Genomic DNA, 21,561 nt, shown 5'->3' with positions numbered 1-21,561 from the left:
TTTCTTCAGATCTAAAATATGGGTAATGGGAATAACAAGCAGTGGCAAAAGTGCAAAAATGGGAAACTACCCTTTGTAAACCATTGAGCATTGTGCAGACATTGCTTGTTACAGTATGTGTATCAGTCATACCAGTCCATTGGCAGTCTCCTGTTCAGGTATGTTGGACTAAGGTTCTTGCTTATTGCCTCTTTCCAGGGAAACACTGAGACAAGTGCGGGGAGCTTGTGCAAGAGGGGTCTGACTGGAAATATTGTAGGATGGCATGCATGGCAACAGCGAGTGGTGTAATTTATAATAGCTAAATCCAAATGTGTTCATATAGAAATTTGCTGTATTTCTCGTTCTTGTCTGCAATTTTGTTTTTATCCTCCTGTTAGGAATAAAGCCCAGTGACAGTTTCTAATATGCACACTCATTTGTAGTATTTTCTTATTGCTTTTTCTCACCAATTAATCTTTAAAGACCCCTTGTGTATCAAGAGGGTCCTGGGCACAAAGGGGCACAGAAATGACAGGAGATTCCAGCCTGGGTGCCCAGCCCCTGTGCTGAGCCCCAAATGCCTTATTTTTGTGCTCCAGAGAGGCCCATTTGCTTTCCTCTCCACTTTTGCAGTAAAATCCTACTCCCGCTTGCCTGCTCACAGAAGGACATGGTTCCAACAATATCCCCCTCTCTCTACTGCATCATTAATTTCCACTCTCTTATGGGTCTTTCCTGTTAGCACAATAACATGTTATGATATCTCCCTTCTTTAAAAAAAGACTTCTTGGCTCTATATAGGCTAATAAGCTCCATGAACCTGTTCTTTTTAGCAAAATTTTTGGAAAGAATTGTGTCTACTGACTCTAGTTCTCTCCTGAGCCTACTGCAGGCAGACTTTTGACTCCACCGTTACTCCCAGCACTGAGACCTTGTTGGGTCCAGCGGTTCTCTCTTACCTGGTCTTTGGCTTACCTGGCTTTTCACCTGTGGTTGATGGTGTTGGCTACTCCCTTCTCCCAGATGCAGGTCCTCACCAGGACCTCACCTAGGCCCTCTAGCTCCCTGGCCCTTCCTTCCCCTCCCCCAGCCTGGGAAGGTCGAAGGGCCCAGGGCTCAGCCTTTCCAACCCTCCACTTCCCGGTTCACACCCACGCCTAGGTGAGCTCATCCTGTATCCAGGTTTTAAAAACTGCCTCTATGCTGGCCACTGTCCAGTTTCTGTCTGTCCTCACCTTGGACCCTGAAGGACAGTCATGTCAGTCTAATTCTGTATATGACATTTCCTCTTGAGAGCCTGAGAGGCATCTCAAACTCACGGAGCCAAAAATGAACTTTTTTTTTTTTTCTGGCTTCTACCAGCTTGTCTTGTGGTTTTCTCTGTCTCTGTAAATGGCAGTTTCATCCTTCCAAAAACCTTGGAGGCATTTGTGAACTTGGCCTCTCTTTCACACCCCAGTTTGCCAGGAAGTCAGCTTTACCTCCGGAGTATGTTTAGTATTGGACACGAACTGCACGGCACCTACCCTGGTCCAGGCCATTTCTTCTCATACCTAGATTTTCACAGTGGCCTTTTATCTGAGTCTCCTGCTTCTGCCCTTGTTCTTGTACAATCCATTTTCCACTCAGCCATGAGAGTTGCTTTAAATACAAAGTCAGGTCCTTTTACTCCTCTGCTCCAAACTCTGCTGGGCTCTCATCTTACCAAGGCCCACATGGGTCTAAGTGGCAGAGCCTCACCGCTCCACTGTCCCCTACCATTCCCTGCCTCCCAGCCCCCACTCCAGGCACACTGGCCTCCCCGCTAATCCTCGAACACACCAGGGACACCCAGCCCCCCAGGCCTTCGTACTTGCTGCTCCCACTCCTGAATCTCCTTCCTGCCAGATGTCTTCATAACTCCTTCTTCTCTTTCTCCTAATGATGTCTCATTAGAGGCCTCTGGGGATCACCCCATATAAAGAAAGACTGATCCATCGCATTTTACCCCAGCTCCCTTTCTTGCTTTATTTTTCTCCATAGACTTACCTTCCTCTGAGCTACTGTATTTGTATTTCACTTGACAAACCTGCAGTAGAACGCAAACCCCTCTAGGGCAAGGACTGGGTCTGCCTTGTGCACCAGTGAGATCCCAGTGACTAAAATAGCACTGGCATGGGGCCAGTGCTCAGTAAGCATTTGTGGAGTGATTAAATTGTGTCATTTAATTATTACCACATTCCCATGGAAGTAGCTTTTGTCATCCCATTTTTTACAGACGAAGAAACTAACTCACACAAAGTTCAGCATCGTGCTTAAGAACCCTGAGCTCTAAGTGATGATCCCCTGTGGGACCCCAGGGCATGCCTTCTCTGCCACCCAGGAATACTATCTAGTTATGGAGACTGACGAGCAGGTGGAAATGGTGTAGTGATAAACTCTGGCAGGGAGAGTACCAAGTAGTGTGCTTGGCCAAAATATAGTTGAGGATCAGGAGGGCTTCATGTAGAAGGATGATGTTTCAACTGTGTTCTTCATTTGTCCACATAATGAACTAACTCCTGGGATTTTGGCTGGTTTCTGTGCCAGTGTACTCCAGCAGCCACCCAGCCTGTGAAAATAGTTTCACTTTTTCTAAGCGTGACAACAGAGGGCAAAAAACTGGCAGAATGCAATGCTGAAACTTCAAACCCTATAGAATGCAGTAACTCAAGGTTCCGTGCTGGGATATCTGTAGAAAACACTGCAGGACAGGTGAGGAACAGCTCCATACTGTCACATTTGTCAGTAGCTTGGTAAACAGGAATGCAAACACTATTGTGGGTGTAAGGTGCTGGGTCACCAGAGGCTCCAGAGAATGCTTAGCCTGAAGTCCTGTTAGATGGCCATTGAAAGGGAAACATTGAAAAAAAAAGAAGTCCCAGAGAGAACGTAAGTGTCCCCAAGAATGCCTGTGTGGGCTCCCAAGGCTTTGAGAAGTGCAGTCTTGGGAGACCACCTGACACTCAGCCACCCCCAGTGAGCCCCCGAGATGAACAGCAAACCTCTGTTTGACTTGAAAGGGTAGGCAGAACCAAGTGCCCATCACAAAGCCCTGCTCCCCTGCCCCCAATCTAGGGGTATCTTATTGTTAGGTGCCTCATTTTCAGTTTGGGGCTGTTTAGCAAGACGAGCCCAGGCTGCCTGGGGTTACGTAACACATTGTGATTCCAGGGCAGCTCACAATCTTAGGATTTGCCCTAACAAGTCGACTCAGAAAACTGCTGAGGAAGGTGCGGGAACGTGGCTGTGCGAGGCACTCGCCAGGGCTGGACCTTCATGGAGGATCTCTTTTCTCTCTGAATTGCTTTTGGAGTTTCTTTTTGCACATGGCATTGGTTTTTCAATTCGGGCAGCCCGTAAGGGCCCAGCCTCCGCCTGGACTCTGCCAAGACAAACTTATTCAGGCAGACGCATGTGGTAAGTGTGATTGCTGAATCTGTGTACTATTTGTTTACTTTGCTGTGTGGCTGGCGAGGAGAGAGTACCACAGGAGAAGTGGTTTCTCCCTTGCTCTGCTTTGTTGGCACCTCTTCCGTGACCCTGTGGTCGAAAAGTCGCAATATTGAATCCTTGAGGGGCAGGGTGTTTTGTTGTCCAGACTCAGGAGGCAAGGATGGTTGGGGGGCTGTGAACCAGTAGCCTGTCTAGATTCCCACCCTCTTTCATTCTGCAGTTCTCTGTGGTGGCTGATCAGGGTCTCCGAGAACTTCTCTGGCCTCTCCAGTTCTGCAGTTTTTTCAGATCCTGTTTTCATCTTGGTTTCTTAGAGTCTAGCCAACTGTCTTGGGTCAGCAGGAAATTTTTTAAAAGATGAAGAACAGATCTACAATGTATTTCCGTCCTTCCCTTCTTTCCTCTGTCCCTCCCACCCTCCCTCCCTTGTTCTCTTTTTCTTGACTTAACTGTGCTTGGCCCTTTCGTCCGCTCCACACCCCACTGATGCAGACAGAGCTTGCTGATGTTCTGCTGTGGCTTGTCTCCAGCATTGGGGCCAGTGTTTTCTTCTCACCTCCTCTAAGCTGATTGGGCTCTGACGACTGATGAGCCATCTGGTTTCTGTCTTGTCTGCACGTTGTTACCTGAGAGTCGTCTGAACCAAACAGTGATTTCCTGAGAGGGGTAACCTCATCTGTTCCAGTATAGCTGGCAGTGATCTTTAGGTTTCTAGACATTTGAAACTTTCTAGACATTTGAAAAGAGATTATGCTGACTCTGTGAATGTGTGTATTTTGTGTTTGAGTTTTAAGTGTCTTCAGGCATATTCAACAATTCCATTCAACTAGTGTGTATTGTAGGTGAGCTTTTTGCTGGGGTTTTGTAAATGAATTGCAGAGTCTTTCCTAACGAGAACTGGTCCTGCCCTCAGAGCCCAGAGGTGGGTGGAGGTAGGTGGAGGTGAGTGGAGGTAGGTGGGGCGGGCAGAAGTGTAAATGATAGCTTTAAAGCCAACGAAGATTGCTCTGGAAAAGTCTCTTCGCAGGATTGTCCTGTTTGGGAGTAGTCTTCATCAGAGGGCCATAATCTGTCCTCATCCCTTTTCTATCATTAATATAAAGTCATTGAACTTCATGTTCTAGTCCATGAAAATCTGCTCAAATAAGAAAATATGAACTTCCTGCTCACTTTATTAAAGTTAAGTTCTGGCCTGTCAGCTCCTACCCAGCGTAATTTTTTAATGTGTTCTCCACTGAAAATTTGTAATCGGCATGGTACTTGCTTGACTGTATTAATGAATGAAACAGAAAAGAAATGGACATTGAAATATCCATGTGTTTGATGGAGTGAGAAATTGTGAATTAGAATCTAAGGATCACGCTTTTTTTCCTAACACTGTCCTTGTTTTTCTGTTCCTGTACCCCAGCAGAGTCTCTCCCATTTCACAGTTGATTTGTTTTGCATATATAACGAGGGAGCAGGGCTTTCTTATACTGATTTCTAGAGCTAACATTTAGTCTTAGGGAAGAAACAAAGGTGATAAGTGATTTGGGGGATCACCAGCTGATCGTGCTTTCCTCAGTTCCTCATCAGTAGATGAGTGGGTAAAATGTTTATCACACAGGATTTTGGATATAAATTGTAAAATTTAGTTGATAAGATTCTTGGCCTGTGATTTGAGCACCATGGTTCCCAGGTATTTGATGTATTTTTACCCTGCTCCTAATTGGTTCTAATTTTGGGTTTGCAACAAACTTTAACTGTATGTAATATATGATGTGAATGAGTGTTATAGTCTTCATCCACCTCAAAGCATTTTAGGAACCAGCAAATAAATAAATTATAGTAGAAAAATGAAGGTTTGATCTTCACCAGGAATGCTTTGTAGGTGTTGCAGAACATTGATCCCAGGTGCAAATGGCATTCCTAGCAGCGCTCCTGTAAGTGCCAGGTTTTCATAATAGGTCTGAAATGGTTCGGTTTGCAAGTGCGATCTTGTTTGGGGGCATGAGCCATTTCAGAAGCACACCTGCTTTGTCAGGCTCCCTCTTGTGCAGGAGACCTGGGTCAGGGCAGTTGCTGGCAGAGGGGATGGGTGTGGGCCTCCTGCCCTCAGCACCCTCCTCCCCTCGCTGGGCTGAGGGGCCACCTCCCAGCTGCTGTAGGTACTGCTTGGGGTGCCCGACAGGGCGCAGGTGTGCACCCACGGGTGGGTTGGGATGTGTCCCCGCCACAGGGTCACTTGTGACTCCGGGACTCACAAGGAGTCAGAATCTCATCTGTTCTTAGACCTGATCAGTGGAAACTATCAAGAAACGCAATTAGACCAGAAACTAATCTAGTTTCCTAAATCTTAACCGTGGCTGCTGACACTTCTTGAGTAGTTCCTCTGTGCCTGGCAGTCTCTGAGCGCTGCTCGGGCAAGTCTTTCTGTCCTTAGTAAATCCCTGCAAAGTGGGGACTGTTTTCACCCCCATCTTTAAGGAGGAGAAAACCGAGGTGCAGAGGGGTAGATCCTCTTAAACTCCAAGGGGCCCTTGGGGTTTTATACCCAGCATTATCACTTTCTACCCTCACTTAAGTTCACTTCCTTCATTGTGGGCTTTTTTGTTGTTGTTAATAATTTCATTGAAATAGAGTTTTAAATGATAAAAGTAACACATGCATGGGATAAAACTTGAAACCGTACCAAAGTGTAGACAGTACAGAGTAATTCTCACTCCACATCATTCCAGTTTAACAACTTTTTTTTTTCAATAAATCAGTCTGGAAAATGTTTATGAGCATATTCTTCAAAAAGCAGACACCCACAACAGAAATGGGCCCATACTTGTATTAGTCAGGATTCTCCAGAGAAAAAGAGGCAATAGGATATATATATGTACATGTACATTAATCCATACATAATATATACACACAGACACACACACACCTACACGCATATATAAAAAGATTTATTGTAAGGAATTGGCTTTCACAGTTGTGGGGGCTGGCAAGTAAGGATTCTGTGGGGCAGCCCAGAGGCTGAAAATTTCGGTGAGTATTCTGTTGAATTCTTTTTTTTTTAATTAAAATAATTTTTTTTAGACTTTTAATTTTGAAATAATTTCAGACTTACAGGAAAGTTGCAAAAACATACATAGAACTCCAATACATAGAACCCCCTACCAGAATACCCAGATTAACCAACTTTTGACATTTTACCACTTTTGCTGTATCATTCAGTCATCCGTCTGTCTCTCTTTGTCTCTATCTGATCAACTGTTTCCTAAACATTGAGAGTAGATCTCAAACATGTCCTGCTCCCTAAGTACTTCTGTGTGTGTTTCCTAAGGACAGGGTATTTGCTTATGTAACCACAGTAAGTACAGTTATCAAGTTCAAGAAATTTAACATCAAGGCAAAGCGTACAGTCTATGGTCCATCTTTTTCAGCTGTCCCAATAATGTCCTCTTGGACATTTTCTCTTCCATTATTAGATCCAATTCAGGATCATATATTGTGTTTAATTGTCATGTCTCTTTAGACTCCTTTTTTTTCTTAAATTTTGGTAACATATATACAACAGAATTTTCCATCTCAATCACTCCCAAGCATACAGCTCAGTGCATTAGGCACATTCACAATATGTGCTACTATCACCATCATCCATTACAAAACTTTTCCCTCACTTCAAACAGAAACCTTGCCTTATTTCCCCTGCCCCGGTAACCTGTCCTCTACTTTCTGTCTTTATGAATTGTATGTACTAGTTACTTCATATAAGTGGAATCATAGAATATTTATCCTTTTGTTTCTGACTTATTTACTCAACATGATGTCTTTGAGGTTCCTCCATGTTGTAGCATGCGTCAGAACTCCATTCCTCTTTGTAGCTAAATATTCCATTACATGTTGATGTGGATTGAATTCTGTACCCTAGTTTGAACAAGTTATTGCTCTTGGTCTGCATTTGGTCGGCATTCTTGTGGGTATGGGCTATTGTAAATAAGATCTTTTAGTTATTACTTTAGTTAAGGTGTGGCCTTAGGTTGGATTAGCAGGGTCCTTTATAAACAGAATGAAAGTCAAAGAGAGAAGCCACGGAGAGCAGGCAGAAACAGAAAGAGGAAGGAAAAGGCACTGCTATGTGCATTGCTCTATTATAGAAAGACCAAGGAGCCCCAAAGATTGCCAGCCAGTCAGATGATATTGACCCTGGGATAAAGCAAGTCTTTTAGCCTCTGAAACAGTGAGTCCATAAATTCCTGTGGCTAAGTCACCCCTTTGTATGATATTTGTTTTAGCAGCTAGGAAACTAAAATGTATGTATATGTACGTGCATGTATTGTATGTGTGTATATATATGTGTGTGTATGTGTGTATATGTGTGTATGTGTGTATATACACATATATACACACACACCACATTTTGTTTATCCATTCATCGGTTGATGGACCCTTGGGTTGCTTCTACCTTTTGGCTATTGTCAATATGCTGCTGTGAACACTGGTGTACAAATATCTGTCCGATGTCCTGCTTTCAATTCTTTTAGGTATAATCCTAGAGGTATAATTGGTGTATCATTTATAATTCTGTTTAACTTTCTGAGGATCTACCAAACTATTTTCCACAGTGGCTACACCATTTTACTTTCTATTAGCATTGTTCTGCATTGTTCCTATTTCTCTGAATGTCATAGGTTCTTTTTTTTTTTCCCCCTTTCTCAAGGGAATCGAACCCGGGTCTCCAGCACAGCAGGCACATCATAGATTCTTGAATAAAGAAGTTATTTGATGATTGTTGGAATTAACACAATCAAGCCTCTAGCAGCACGGCTTTGGAGAACCATTTAAAAGTGCGTGCCCTGGCCCTATCCCCAGTAATCCTCAGCATTTTCTGAATAAGAGCCCATTTCATCGCCCACCCCCTCCTTTAAACTCAGCCTTTTTCCTGCTCTTCCACTCCCCTGATCTCACTGCTTCCTCCAGTGAGGGACGGTCCCCCCCAACCTTCTCACATAGCCTTCCCCAAACCCACAGCCCTTTCGGAAATGCAGTGCCAAAGTTACACCCAAGTCATTATTCCTTTAGACTCCTAGAAAAATCTCTGCTCATTTAAGGCTCATGCCATCAGGTATTGCAATTCAGTCATTCAACCAAGTTCACTGAGTGCCTTTTCCTCTCTCTTTCTCTATCATCCTCCCTTCAGAAAGGATTTAAGTGTCTTATTAAAAAAAAGAACATATGATATAAGAGTCCTGGTACCTAAGTAGGGCTCTATAAATATTTGTGAATAGATGAATACATTTAAAACATCCATAGATGTTCACCTCTCCCCATTCCCCCCTTCAAAGAGGGTTTTCATCTAACATAAGCAGGGGAATAGAAGGTTTGGTCTTAAATCTCTCTTAAGTTGTTTAATTGGGAACTGGTCCATGACTTTAAATGGTCTTCTAAAATCATGTCTCATTACAGTGCTCTTCATCTGGAGCTTGGGGTACAACTGCCTCAGAAGACTCTGCTCCCTCCCTGTGGGCCCCCATGAAGAGGGGAGGGTGGAGCAGGCTGCCTCCCCTTTATCACGATGTCCCTTTACTCTCCCCAAGACTATCATATGATGCTGGATTGCCATATGTGACTTGCTGTAAGGAAGGGTAGGACAACTTAAAAGAGAAATTATGATGCAGAAAGACAATATTATAGCTGGATGGTAACTATGATTTTCCCATATATAAAAGAGAAAGTACCTCAAGAATCAGATGTAACTTCACTCTCCTGTCCTCCATTTTATAGCCTCTCTCTGGACTGCATCCCTCATAGAATCCCCCCATGCAACCGTGCTTTCAGGATATCCCTTCCTTACTCATCAGGGTGAGATTTAACTTCTTGGATCACTTGCTGTTGTGGGTTGCATTGTGTGCCCTAAAAAGGCATTTCAAATCTTGTGACCTTATTTAGAAACAGAGTGATGACAGAGGGAATAAGTTTAGTTAAAATGAGGCCAAATTGGATTATGGTGGGGCCAAATGCACTATGGCTGGTGTCTTTAGAAGCAGAGGGAAATTCAGACACATGCACACAGAGAAGATAGCCGTGTGAAGACAGAGATTAGGGTTATGCTGCCACTGGTCTAGGAATGTCAAGGATTGCTGGCCACTGCCAGGAACCAGCAGAGAAGCGTGAAACATTCTTGCCTAGAGACTTCAGTGGGAGCATGGTATGACACCTTGATTTTAGACTTCTAGCCTTCAGAAATGTGTGATGATAAATTTTTGTTGTTTTCAGCCACCTGGTTTGTAGTGTTTTGTTAAGGCATCCCTGGGGAGCTAATATACTTCCCTTTCCTTGTTCAGTCCCTGCATTGAAATAGCACTTTTGGAGACATGTCTTCAGACCTCATCACATTGGTCAGTAATGCTTGAATTGGCACCCTCTCCCCGAAGGTCATTCTTGTAGGGAAGGTTGTCCCATTCTTCAAGGTGGGCAAAAGCCCTCCAAGTAGGGCTTTCTTTTCAGTATTCCATATTCCTACTGGTTTCTTTAAATAGCGAATCATCTAAATTAAGCACATGTCTGTATCCCAAAGACAGACATTACTTCTTAGGTCTAGTACATTTTAAAGCCATATTGAGATATGAAATAATTTCTTACCTGTCTCATAATGAGCAGTGTATCTTCCCCTTTCTCTGGGAATCAGTAAATCTGATTATTGTGGCAAGAATACTTGTCTGCTCCTTTCTTGATCCCGTCTGGGCTGGTTTGAATAAAAACATGGACATAGCTCTTTTAGTGATCTCTCCCTGATTTTCATAAGAGAGGTTTTGACAGTTCGACTTTAGGAAGCCTCAATTACATTCTTGCTAAGAGCTAATTTCAATTTGGAGAAAGAGAAAGGGGATGGCCTGTCCTATTTCCCAGTTAATTAGAGATAAGTGTATGAAGAAACAGAATTAAAAAAAACAAGGACAGTAATAAAGATGGTCCTGGCATGAGGATAGACATACAAATCAATGGAACAGATTTGAGAATCCAGAAATAAACCGTTATGCTTACGGTCAAATAATTTAAAAACATTTTTTTTTACAGAGATATCTTCATGTACCATGCAGTCCATCCAAATAGGTGTACATTCATCACCATGATCATTTTTAGAACATTTGCATTGCTCCAGAAAAAGAAAAAGAAAAAGAAAAAAACCCGTAAATCCCATACCCCTTATCCTTGCATTGACTTCTAGTAGTCAATCTATCTAATTTTTTTACCCTGTATCCCCTCCCCCCATTATTTATTTATTTTTTGTCCTTTTTTTTTTTAAACACATCTGCCCATAACCTGGATAAGGGGAGTGTCATCCACTTTTTCACTTTTTACAATCACATGGTCACATTGTAAAAGCTATACAGTTATACAGTCATCTTCATGAATCAAAACTACTGGAATACAGTTCAGCAGTTTCAGGTACTTCCTTCTAGCCACTCCAATACACCATAAACTAAAAAGGTATATCTATATAATGCATAAGAATAACCTCCAGAATGACCTTTCGACTCTATTTGAAATTGCTCAGCCACTGAAACTTTATTTTGTCTAATTTCTCACTTCCCCCTTTTGGTCAAGAAGACTTTCTCAATCCCATGATATCACATCCTGGCTTATCCCTGGGAGTCATGTCCCACGTAGTGGGGAAGGGCAGTGAGTTCACCTGCGGAGTTGACTTAGTGAGAGAGACCATATCTGAGCAACAAAAGAGGTTGTCTGGGGGTGACTGTTAGGCATAGTTATAAGCAGGCTTAGCCTCTCCTTTGCAGGAGTAAGTTTCATAGGGTTGCGGCCAAGATTGAGGAGTTAGCCTATTAAATTGGTTGCCCCCAATGCATATGAGAATATCGGTAATAATATTACTGATGTGAGTCCTTTGGTCTCACACAGATGTTGAAGTTTTAAAATACATGATTCTGCAACCCCATTGCTAGATATATACTTGGAGGACCCAAGAGTAGGTACACGAATGGACGTTTGCACTGGTGTTTATGGCAGCAGTGTTTATGATTTGCAATGGATGGAGATAGCCTAAGTGTACATTAACTGAGGAGTGGAAGGGAGAACTGTGGTGTGTGTACAATAGACTACTGAGCTGCTACAAGAAGGAATGAAGTTGTGAAGCATGCAGCTAGGTGAATTAACCTTGAGGACAGTATGTTGAATGCAATGTTAGAAACAGAAAGACAAATGTTATCATGTCTCACTCATGAAGTAACTATAATGTACAAACTTGAAGAATTGAAATTGAGAGCATAGGTTGTCAGGTTAAGGCCTATTATAAAGATTCCTACATTGTAAGCCCTTACAGCAGTCACATCTATTCTGGAGATGTAACTATTATTTCTAAATTCTGAGATGTTGAGCTATTTGTGTATAACCTGGTTGTTCCCTGGAACTTCGGGTATTTGTGTGACTCATGAGGCTAAGAGTTAGAGCTCTGAAGCTATGAAAGCCAGCAGTACCCCATGAAGCAACTGTTAAATGAAGTTGAAAAAGTGATCAGGCTTCAACCAGAAATATGAATGAAGCTGATCTGGATAGGACTAAGGTAAATCTGTTGAATTCTTGAGTCCAAATTCCTTTGTTTGGAAACTCAGAAAGAAGTGAAGAGTGTAGTCTTGAGGCAGAATTCCTTCTGATTTCTGGAACCCTCAGCTCCTCCTTTAAAGACCACCATCTGATTAGATAAAGGCTATCCATATTATGGAAGGTCATCTCCTTTACTTGAGGTCAACTGATCATACATGTTAATCCCATCTATGAAATACCTCCACGGTTAAGAACTAGGCTAATGTTTGACCAAAAAACTAGACAGCATGACATAGTCAAGTTGACATGTAAAATTGACCTTCACAAAACTATATATCCTGGCCTGCGTTAAAAAAAAATTAACAATGTTAGTTGGTATTGTTTCATTATAGTATATATATATATATATATATATGTATGTATGTATTCCCTTGTTCTTTTCAATAGCTATATAGTATTCCATTGTTTGGCTGTGTCATTGTTGTCATTTATTTAAATCAGTGGTTCTCAACCCTAGAAGACCTAATGTCCCTTTTTATAGCAAATATTTTGTAATTCCTCCTTTCCTAACCTGATATTATATTAGTAGATGGATTAATTTGTTAAATGTTGCCAGAGTGTACTATACCAGAATTGGGACAGCTTTTAAAAGGGGAATTTAATAAGTATAAGTTTACAGTTCTAAGCCTATGAAAATGTCCAAACTAAGATATCCATTAAAGAAAGGCAAAGATACCCATTTAAGAAAGGCCAGAGGGTCTGGACACCTCTGTCATCTGGTAAGGCACAGGTTGGTATCTGCTTGTCCCTTGCTCCTGGGCTCTCTTGCTTTTAGTTCCTTTGGGGGTTCCTCACTTTGCTTCTCCAGGGCTGACTTTCATCTCTTGGCTTCCCTTGGCCGTCTCTCCAAGTTCTGGCTTGATTAACATGGCGATGTCTGCTGGGCTCCAAGCATCTCCAATCATCTGTGTCTCTATTTTCTGCCCGTCAGCTCTGCTCTGAAGTTTCTGTGGGCTTCCTCCCTATCAGCTCTGTTGTTTCTCCAAAATGTTTTCCCTTTTAAAGGGTTCAAGTAAACTAATCAAGACCCACCTTGCGTGGGCGCAGTCACATCTCCATACAATCAAAAGGTCACACCCACATTTGGGCACACCACAGCTCTGTGGTGATAATCTAATCACAGGTTTTCAGGCTGTGGTATTGAATCAGGATTAAAAGAAATGGCTGCCCCCACAAGATTGGATCAGGATAAAACAGGGCTTTTCTGGGATACATAATACTTTCAAACCAGCACAAAACCCTCCTAAACACATAATTTAAAAAGAATCGATATAAAGGAGTAACTGTTACATAAAGGAGAAGCTAAAGTTAAATGATGTGATGTATATGTATTTTAGCCTGTAACTGCATGCGCATGGCCTCATTAGTATGCAGAGTGAATGGCCAGGTGCTTGCACCTGCAGGTAGCGTTGGCAGTGAAGGTGGCAGCCCCAGAAGCTCACCTTTTTGGCAGGAGGATTTTGCCGGAGTATAGTGGGGGGTGTGGGGCGGGTGGCTAAAAGAGAGTGGCAGAAAACGAAGATTAGTGGAGAGTTCTAAAGATGTTGGGGAGACAGAATTTATTTCTCAATCTATCAAATGGAAATAATGGAATTATTGGGAAGACCAAGTGGCATAGTTTTGTGAACTTGCTTAGAAGAATCTGAAGCTCTATAGAGTGATAGCCAAGAGAATTTTCTGCAGTGAGGCAAAGGTTCTGTTTGTACGCTAGCCGCATCAGGCTTATTGAGCACTGGAAATGTAGTTACTGTGACTGAAGATTAACTTTTAAGTTTTGTTTAATTTTAATTTAAATTTAAAAGTGTCTTAAGATCATTGTATTGGGACAACACAGCTGTATGGGTTTTGGTTTTTTTTTTTTTGTATGGGTTTTTACAAGTACAGAAAAGCCTATCTCTCACTGCAGGTCTTCATAGACCATTAATTATGACCTCTGTTTTTTTTTTTTTTTTGATCAGTTAGTTGATTTTTAAAATGACTGGATTCAAAAATAAAAATAAAGAAGTATATTAAAAATGACGTCAAAAATGTACATAAAAATATAAAAAATTCCATCTCTGCATCATTCTTACAAAATAATTTTAAAGATACTTTATATCATTCAGTGTCCATGTCAAAAATCCCTTGATGAACTCTTGATGTTCATGCTAAAACTGTTCTCTTACCTGCTCATATATACTTCTCTTTATTAAATAATCGGTTTTTGTTTGTTTCTGTTTTTTTGCCTTGGCGTCTAGGAAGCACTGTTGCCTTAGGTGTTCAATCAGTGGCTTTTCTGGTAAAATACTTCCTTTGTCTACTCTCACCTCTCTCCCTTTAATAAAGAAAATAGATTGTTCTTTTTTGTGTGCTTATTCTAATCCTTCTGGTGAGTCCACATATTGGACATATGTGGGGTTTAAGAGGAAATTAATGAATGTTTGCCCTGTATACGCCCTCAAGGTGCTGTGAACTTGCTCCTCTGGGAAGTCCACCTGCCACCATATTTCAGCCTGTGCATACCTACTTGTCTTCCTTAGAGCAGGATCAGTACCTCCTGCAGTTTGGGACTTGCATGCTGGCTTTGGGTCAGAGATCTCCGTGCAGCTCTCAGGTACAGCACTTACAGTGAGATCTGGGGCAAGTTGTCTTTGAACCTCTTTCTCCATCTCTAAGATTGTGGTGATAGTAACAGCGTCAGGGTTGTTGGGATTCGGTGTGATAATTCCTACTAGATGCCTAGTGGAGTGGGGCATGGTGGGTGCTCAATAAATAGCAGTAGTTATTTTTACTTACGGCTAAGCGTGATTCCCAGTCTCTGTAAAGCTGCCTCCCCCACCCTACTCTGAAATTCCCTAGTACCGTGCCGGCACGCCTTATTGAGCACTTCATTGTCCCACCCTTGTCTTCCTTACTTTGGGATTTGAAATTCCTGAAGTGAAGCCCCATTCTTTGTGTCACCCACTTGGCTTACACGTTGCCTTATATAAGTGTGGCAGGGATTGCCAAATATTCCATGATTTTGCTCTTTACAGGGGACTGCCTCAGTCCCAGTTCCATTTCTAAAGGATTATCTCTGAGAACCTTTATTTTTAGTTTTCCTTTCTGCTTTCCTCTCTCTCTCCTTTTGTTTCCCTTCTCTTCTTCCTCCCTCTTCCTCCTCCACCTCTTCTTTCTCTCTTCTCCTTCCTCTTCCTTTCCCAGTTCTTTCTTCTTCTTCTGTTCCCCACTCTCCCTTCATCCTCCCCTTTCCCTCTCTCTTCTTTTCCCTGCCCCCCTTCTCAGAACCTCATCCCTGAATAAGTAAAATAAATAATAATAAATAAATAATAAAATAAAATTAAAAAAATAAATTAAAAAAAAAAACAACAAACAACTGTGTTAGTTTGCAGGCTGCTGGAATGCGATATACCAGAACTGGAATGACTTTTCTAAAGGAGAATTTAATAAGTTACAGGTTCGCATACGTTTCTAAGGAAGTGAAAGTGTCCAAATTAAGGGCCAACAAGAGGTTACCTTCACCCAAGAAAGCCAATGGGTCAGGAACACCTCTGTCAGCTGGGAAGTCATGTGGCTGGCATCTGCTGATCCCTTGTCCTGGGCTCTGTTGCCTTCAGCCTCTGTTCCTGTGGGGGTTCCTCACTTTGCTTCTCCGGGGCTGTCTTTCATCTCCTGGCTTCCCTTGGCTCTCTCCAGGTTCTGGCTAGCTTAACATCTCATGGTGCTGTCTGCTAGGCTCCAAGCATCTCCAAATACCTGTGTCTCTGACTGTTCTCCAAGTTTCTATATCTGCTCTCTGTCAGCTCTGAGGCTTCTGTCATTTCTGCTCTCTCCAAAATGTTTCCTCTTTTAAAGGATTCCAGTAAACTAATCAAGACCCACCTGGAATGAGTGGAATCACATCTCCATCTAATCAGAGGTCACACCTACTATCGGGCACATCGTATCTCTGTGGCTATAATCTAAACAAAAGTTTCCAACCTACTGTATTGAGTCGGTATTAAAAGAAATGACTTCTCCAGCAAGAGTGGATCAGGATTAAAACATGGCTTTTCTGGGGTACATAATACTTTTAAACCAGCAGAACAACCAAAGTGGATCTAAAGGTTGGATTTACTTATTAGTGGATCTAATAAGTAAAATTAAAATTTTACTTATTAAAGTCTTTGGATGCTTTGCATCATTTAGTCAGAGCTTCTTGGATGAAGATAAAATGTTACAGACAAGGTTGGGTTAATGAGCTTTTGTGATTTTTTTCACAAAAGTGAAAGTCACAGTAAATAGGCTATGTGCATGCACACATGGTTTTAAAATGCCAAGTGCTTTACTTCAGTTCTTAGGAAAGGGGCCATTTCTCCCAAGGAGTGAACAAACAGCACCCTTCAAGGGTGCCACACAGATCGCAGGGGAAAGGCCAGCTCCCCCAAGGAGTTACAGAGAGACCCAAGTTCCCAGTGAACTCCTGCTGGTGGTCAACATCTTTATCTTAGTTTCTAAGGCCTTCTGGTGCCAGGTGGTCTCTACCCAGTGATTTACTATGGGTTTGAAGTTGTTCTGTGGGATTTCTTATGCTTACAAAGGTTGTTTCTTATGCTAACAAAGGAAAATAAGATAGAATGTCTTAGCAATACACTAAGCAGACAATTCTCACTAAAAGTATCCCACATCATGTTGGAAGTAGAAAGATTGGTAAAGGTGTTACCCAGCTATCAAAGTTGAGTTTGCAGGTGAATCAGTGAATGCAGAAAATGAACAGTGTGTTAGTACTCACTTGGCACTTAGTGTGCAATAAACCATTTGAATTATTAGATAGAATTAAGTGGGAAGAGAAGTGAGGAACCTGAGGGCTGTGAGGCAGGAGCCGCCTGGCTGGGAGGGAGCATGGGGAAGGAGAACGCTTAGAGGCAGCCACCTCACTCTTGGGGCCTTGGTGAGAGGCTGTTTGAGATGGTATCCAGATCTGTCTCATTCCCCACCCTGCCACCCTCCATCACCGTGTGGGAGCAGGAGAAAGAGTGCTCAGCAGCTTGGGAGTCTGTGATATCTAAGGCTCTGAGTGCTGTTGTGCTTTGTGATTTTTTTCCTAGTACCCTGGGGAGCCGCAGAGTAAGGTAGATGGTAGGTTTCACCCAGAATTGGTATATGTCTGGTGAAGAGCAGGAAAGGACCATGGAACAAGAGACCATGATGAGTCTTAGATCGTAGTTGAAGCGAAGGGCGTGGGATTCAAGTTGGGTGGGAAGGTGCTAATAGAGGCAAAGTGGAGGGGCTGGGGCTGGGGCTGGGGCTGTGGTAGTCGTAGTGGGAGGGGGTATGTGAATTTCAGATTTCAGAGGTGGCCCAGGTGTGGCTTGCAGACGTGGAAGGGATGTGAAGGCCATTGAAGGTAAAGAGGTCCGGGAATTGAGGGGTTGGGGAGTTGGACTGTGCCGTGCCTGGGGGTGGGGATAACAGCCTGGGTTGAATAGCTGGACTTGGTGTGGAGAAGATGGCTGTGATCTGATGCCAAAGGCAGAGGGCCTGGGATGTGGGCAGGTGAGCATAAGGTAAGAAAAGGGTGGTGATACAGCTGGACAGTGTGAGCCTCAAGTGAGCAAGGATTTTAAAAGGAGGATGGAAGAAAATGCACTGGAAGTGGCCGGAGGTGCTGGAGGAACTCCAGACCCTGAGACCATGGGCTGAAGGGAATGAACGCTCAGAGCAAGACCCAGAATCTTCACCTTCCAGCAGCTTTTAAACCTAGTTTGATCTCAGTGTGGAAGACGTAGAACATGTGCGTGGGACAAACTGAGCCTTCTTAATGGAAGAGAAGGAGGGACATACTTCTTCAGTGCTTGGAAAGATGATGGAGAGCTAAGCCTGTGATCATGGAACTCCTCCTTGAGGAAGGTCCCTTGCCCTCCTCCAGCCCCCTAGTGAGGGGTCCTGACATTGTTTCTCTTTTGGTAAGAGCTCTCTATTCCCATCCCCTACCCAGCATGCTAGGTTTTCAACTTACCTGATAAATACAATAATATATATTGTTTTCAATACTAAAGAAACTTCCAATACACAGTTCAGATTGTTATAACTAGGTTTGAACTCTAATAGTAATGTGATTTGAACTCTCTCTGTTTATGTGGGGTTCATTTGTGAGTTGAGATGGAAAGGGGCAATCTGAGTTTGTGAAAGGATCTGGAATCTACTGGTGTCCACTCTTCCTTGGCCTTTGATTTGAATTCATGCTACCTGGAAGCAGGAGGGAATGAGGGGCCTGTCCAGGTGTGGATGCAGCACCACCTAGTGGACCAGGGAGGCACTAGCACCAAAAATCGGGAGCTTTAACCTTGCGACCCTGATACCTGCTTCTCCCTGGGCTTGCAGTTTTTGAAAGGGGTTGAAGGAAAGGGAAGTTAATGGCCAAGAGAGTCCAACAGGTACGGTATAGGAACAAAAGGAACATTTCCCCCTCATCCCTTCTTCCCCCCTCTTTTCTCTGTCCCCATCTGCTCTGTTTGCTGGAGTGATATCCAGAATTAGTTTTAGTAGGAAGGGTGTTCTTGAAGCCAAGTGTGACCAAATATTTCTACTTAGATTGCTTGTAAGGAGATTCTGATGGCAGTATAATTTCAGTCCCACGTGTAAACTTCATTCTTTTAGCTATCAGTTTTTGTGCTATATGTGATTTTAAATTGGGCATGTATTAGTCAGGTTTTGTGGCAATAATGCTATGTAACAAAGACCTCCAAAATTTTAGTAGCTACAACAACATTTATTTCTTGTGCATGGATGTGTAGGTTGCTTGAGGGTTGGCTGGGCTTGTGTTCAAGTATGTTCCACTTGTCTCTCATTTAGGGTTTCAGGCTTAAGGGCTAGTAGCTCCTTAGGGGCAGCCGCTTCCTAGGGGCTCAGTCTTCTCTTGATAGAGGTCAGGAGTGCAAGGGGACAAACCAAACCACACAAATACATTTCAAAGCCTCTGGTTGGGCTTGGAATTTGTTATGTCTACTCATATGGTCAAAAGAAGTGGTCTGGCTAAAAGTTACAGAGTTGGGAAATCATATATCATCCATCATGAGCCACGGCAAGGTGGGGAGGGAAGGGAGAGTTGTCAGCCATATAAACAGCCTGTTTTATAGAAGGTTCTCAGGTAACAAAGGTTCCATTCAGGAAAGGCCTCAGGGCGTTGAGAGCCTCTAAGCCTTTTGCTTATTCTCTTGGTCCTGCTGGGCTGAGACTTGGGATGGGGAAGGACTGGGCTCATATGGCCTAGAGCAGGGGTTGGCACACTTTTCTATAAAAGGCCAGCGAGTAAATATTCTAGACTTGGAGGTTAGATTGTCTCTGGTACAGGTTCTCAACTCTGCTATAAAGGCACTTAAGCAGCTATAACCTCCATGTAAAGAAATGGTGTGGCGTGTGCCAGTAAGACTTCAGTTTATAAAAATGGTCCAGGGGCCAGATTGCCCTGCTAACTATACAGTGCAGACACCTGTCTTAGACCTTCAAGGACCAATCTGTATCAGGACAGTGACTTAACAGTAAGAGAGAAATTCCCTTTTTATTGGGAAACCAAATAAGATTCAAATGGCTGTTGGTGAGTCCAGTAATACATCATCATTAAACTGTATATAGTTGTTTCATGTAATTAAATTCTCCAGACAACCAAAGCTTATTGTTTCTAAGTAAGAAAATCTCAGTAGAAATGCCTGTAAAAAGATATTAACAGCAACTTGGGCTTCCCAAACAGCTGATGTGGAAGGCAGTTTATTAACCTTTCTAGTGAATTCAGATTTATCTTTCATGAAGAGTAATTCTGCTACCCAAAGATTTGGCCATCTGCTTAAGAGCTCCTACTTTCAAATTCCTTGTAGTTGTTGTTGCTTTTTGGTAACAGCTTCATTGAGATGAAATGCATATACTATATAACTAGTCCCTTGGAAATGTACAGTTCAGTATTTTTTAGTATATTCAAAGGATTGTGCAGCCATCACCATAATCTTTTAGATCATTTTCGTCACCACAGAAAGAAGTTCCAGAGCCTTTCACTGTCATTCCATCCCTCCGTTCTCCCCAGTGGGGCTGCCTTTTAATCAGATTTCAAAAAGTCACCTCCTGGTTTCTGCTGCTGCTGCTGTTCTTGACTCTTTTCTTAACGGGCTCACTCCTGGCCTTGGGGGGCTCAGGGAGGGTCCTCTTCAAGGTCATCTGTGCTGTTCACGTCTACACTGAGAAGGACACTTTAATTGTTCCCGACACTTGGGAGTCTGCATTATAATAACATCATCTGATGAGCTACCTTAAAAATAATTTTTTATTGCAATTTTATATTTCTTCCTTTGTATTCTGCTTTGTCGTAAGCTATCCTTCGTGGTTTTCTACATTTGGAATTTGTGTTTTGTTGATTTGAGATGTGGTTCAAGTAATTTGGAATCATTTCACTCTCAGGTTTTATTCATTTTGTGTGCCATTTCTGTTTTGTTTTTTTTTTTTAACTGTATTGTCAGGCCTATAATAATATTTTTTTCTGGATGTATTTGTAATCTTTTAATAGCCAGTGATTTCAGTTGATGTTTGAAAAAGTAACCATTGTTCATTTATAAACAGAATTTCCTGTTCAGGAAATCATTTAGGTTAACAATGAAACAGTTGAATGCGTTGAATGGTGGAAGCACCTATGAGGTATTGTTGTTTCACAAAATTTTGTGCTACTGATAAAATAAGGTTTCCCTGTTTGCCACTGAATTCTTTATCCAAGAGTTTACCCCTTTTATCCCTTGAAGCTAACTAACCTCCGTTATCCCCTGGTAAGGGGAAAGGTCACATGGTAGAATACTGCAGCGCCTTAAATTCTTATGGCTGCTTGGCCTCCTTGAAGATTAGAGAGCCTGAACTGTATAGAAATGTTTTTGGAAAACAGAAAGCTAACATGAAAACAACGAACTGGGTTTGAATTCCCAGATTAGAGTAACAAAAACCAAGAGGTGGGAGGGAGATTGACAAGATGAAGTAAATTATTTTCTTGGAATTTGAAAGTAACTCCCTAGACCAGTAAGAATTAGGTTTGGCTATAAAGAGCAGTGGCTTCATCTGAGAGAATTTTTTTTCTACCATGAAAGAAGTTCAGAGGGAGGCTCTGTCTGCTGGCGCAGCCCTGCTGTCCACAGGGTCCAGGTCCCTCCTTTCCTGTTTTCACCCTAATAGCTGTGATTTCCATCCTTAATAAAGATAACCTAAGAAGTGATCTAAAAAGGCTGCAGAAGTGCCAGCTCTCATGTCCAAGTTCTAGGCTGTAAGAGGGCAGAAGGAGCACACCTTCAAGATGAGACAGCTCCTTTTAAGAAGCCCTCAGGGAAGCCTCTCAGATCAATGATTACATCTCACTGGTCAGAACTTAACCCTTAAGGGCACATCTCGCCACATTTTGGAGGGAAGCTGAGAAATGTCGTCTTCCCATTGGGCTCAGAACTTTGACACTAAGAAAAATGGGGGAGATTGTAGAGTAGAAGGCCAGCCACTAGAAGTGATAGTACTGGTAATACAGTGCCTCCT

The 21,561-nt window shown here is 42.5% G+C and overlaps 1 protein-coding gene across 3 annotated transcripts in view; it reads left to right on the top strand.

Annotated features, from left to right (window-relative positions):
• The first annotated feature begins 1,847 nt into the window (after window positions 1-1,847).
• Window positions 1,848-21,561, top strand: part of TRAK1 (trafficking kinesin protein 1) — a 125,884-nt gene continuing 106,170 nt past the window's right edge. Inside the window, exon 1 of one of the 3 annotated variants that reach the window (XM_077129699.1) lies at window positions 1,848-3,420. In XM_077129699.1, the coding sequence (XP_076985814.1) occupies window positions 3,330-3,420 (91 nt within the window). In that variant the 5' untranslated portion in view covers window positions 1,848-3,329. The remainder of the gene's footprint in view (window positions 3,421-21,561) is intronic. The other 2 variants (XM_077129698.1, XM_077129705.1) reach the window with 2 other exon arrangements.

This window comes from Tamandua tetradactyla, chromosome 15 (genome assembly GCF_023851605.1).
Source record: "Tamandua tetradactyla isolate mTamTet1 chromosome 15, mTamTet1.pri, whole genome shotgun sequence".
Taxonomy (NCBI): Eukaryota; Metazoa; Chordata; class Mammalia; order Pilosa; family Myrmecophagidae; genus Tamandua; species Tamandua tetradactyla.
Note: the sequence above shows the minus strand (reverse complement) of the source record. Positions and strands in the feature narration are given on the sequence as shown.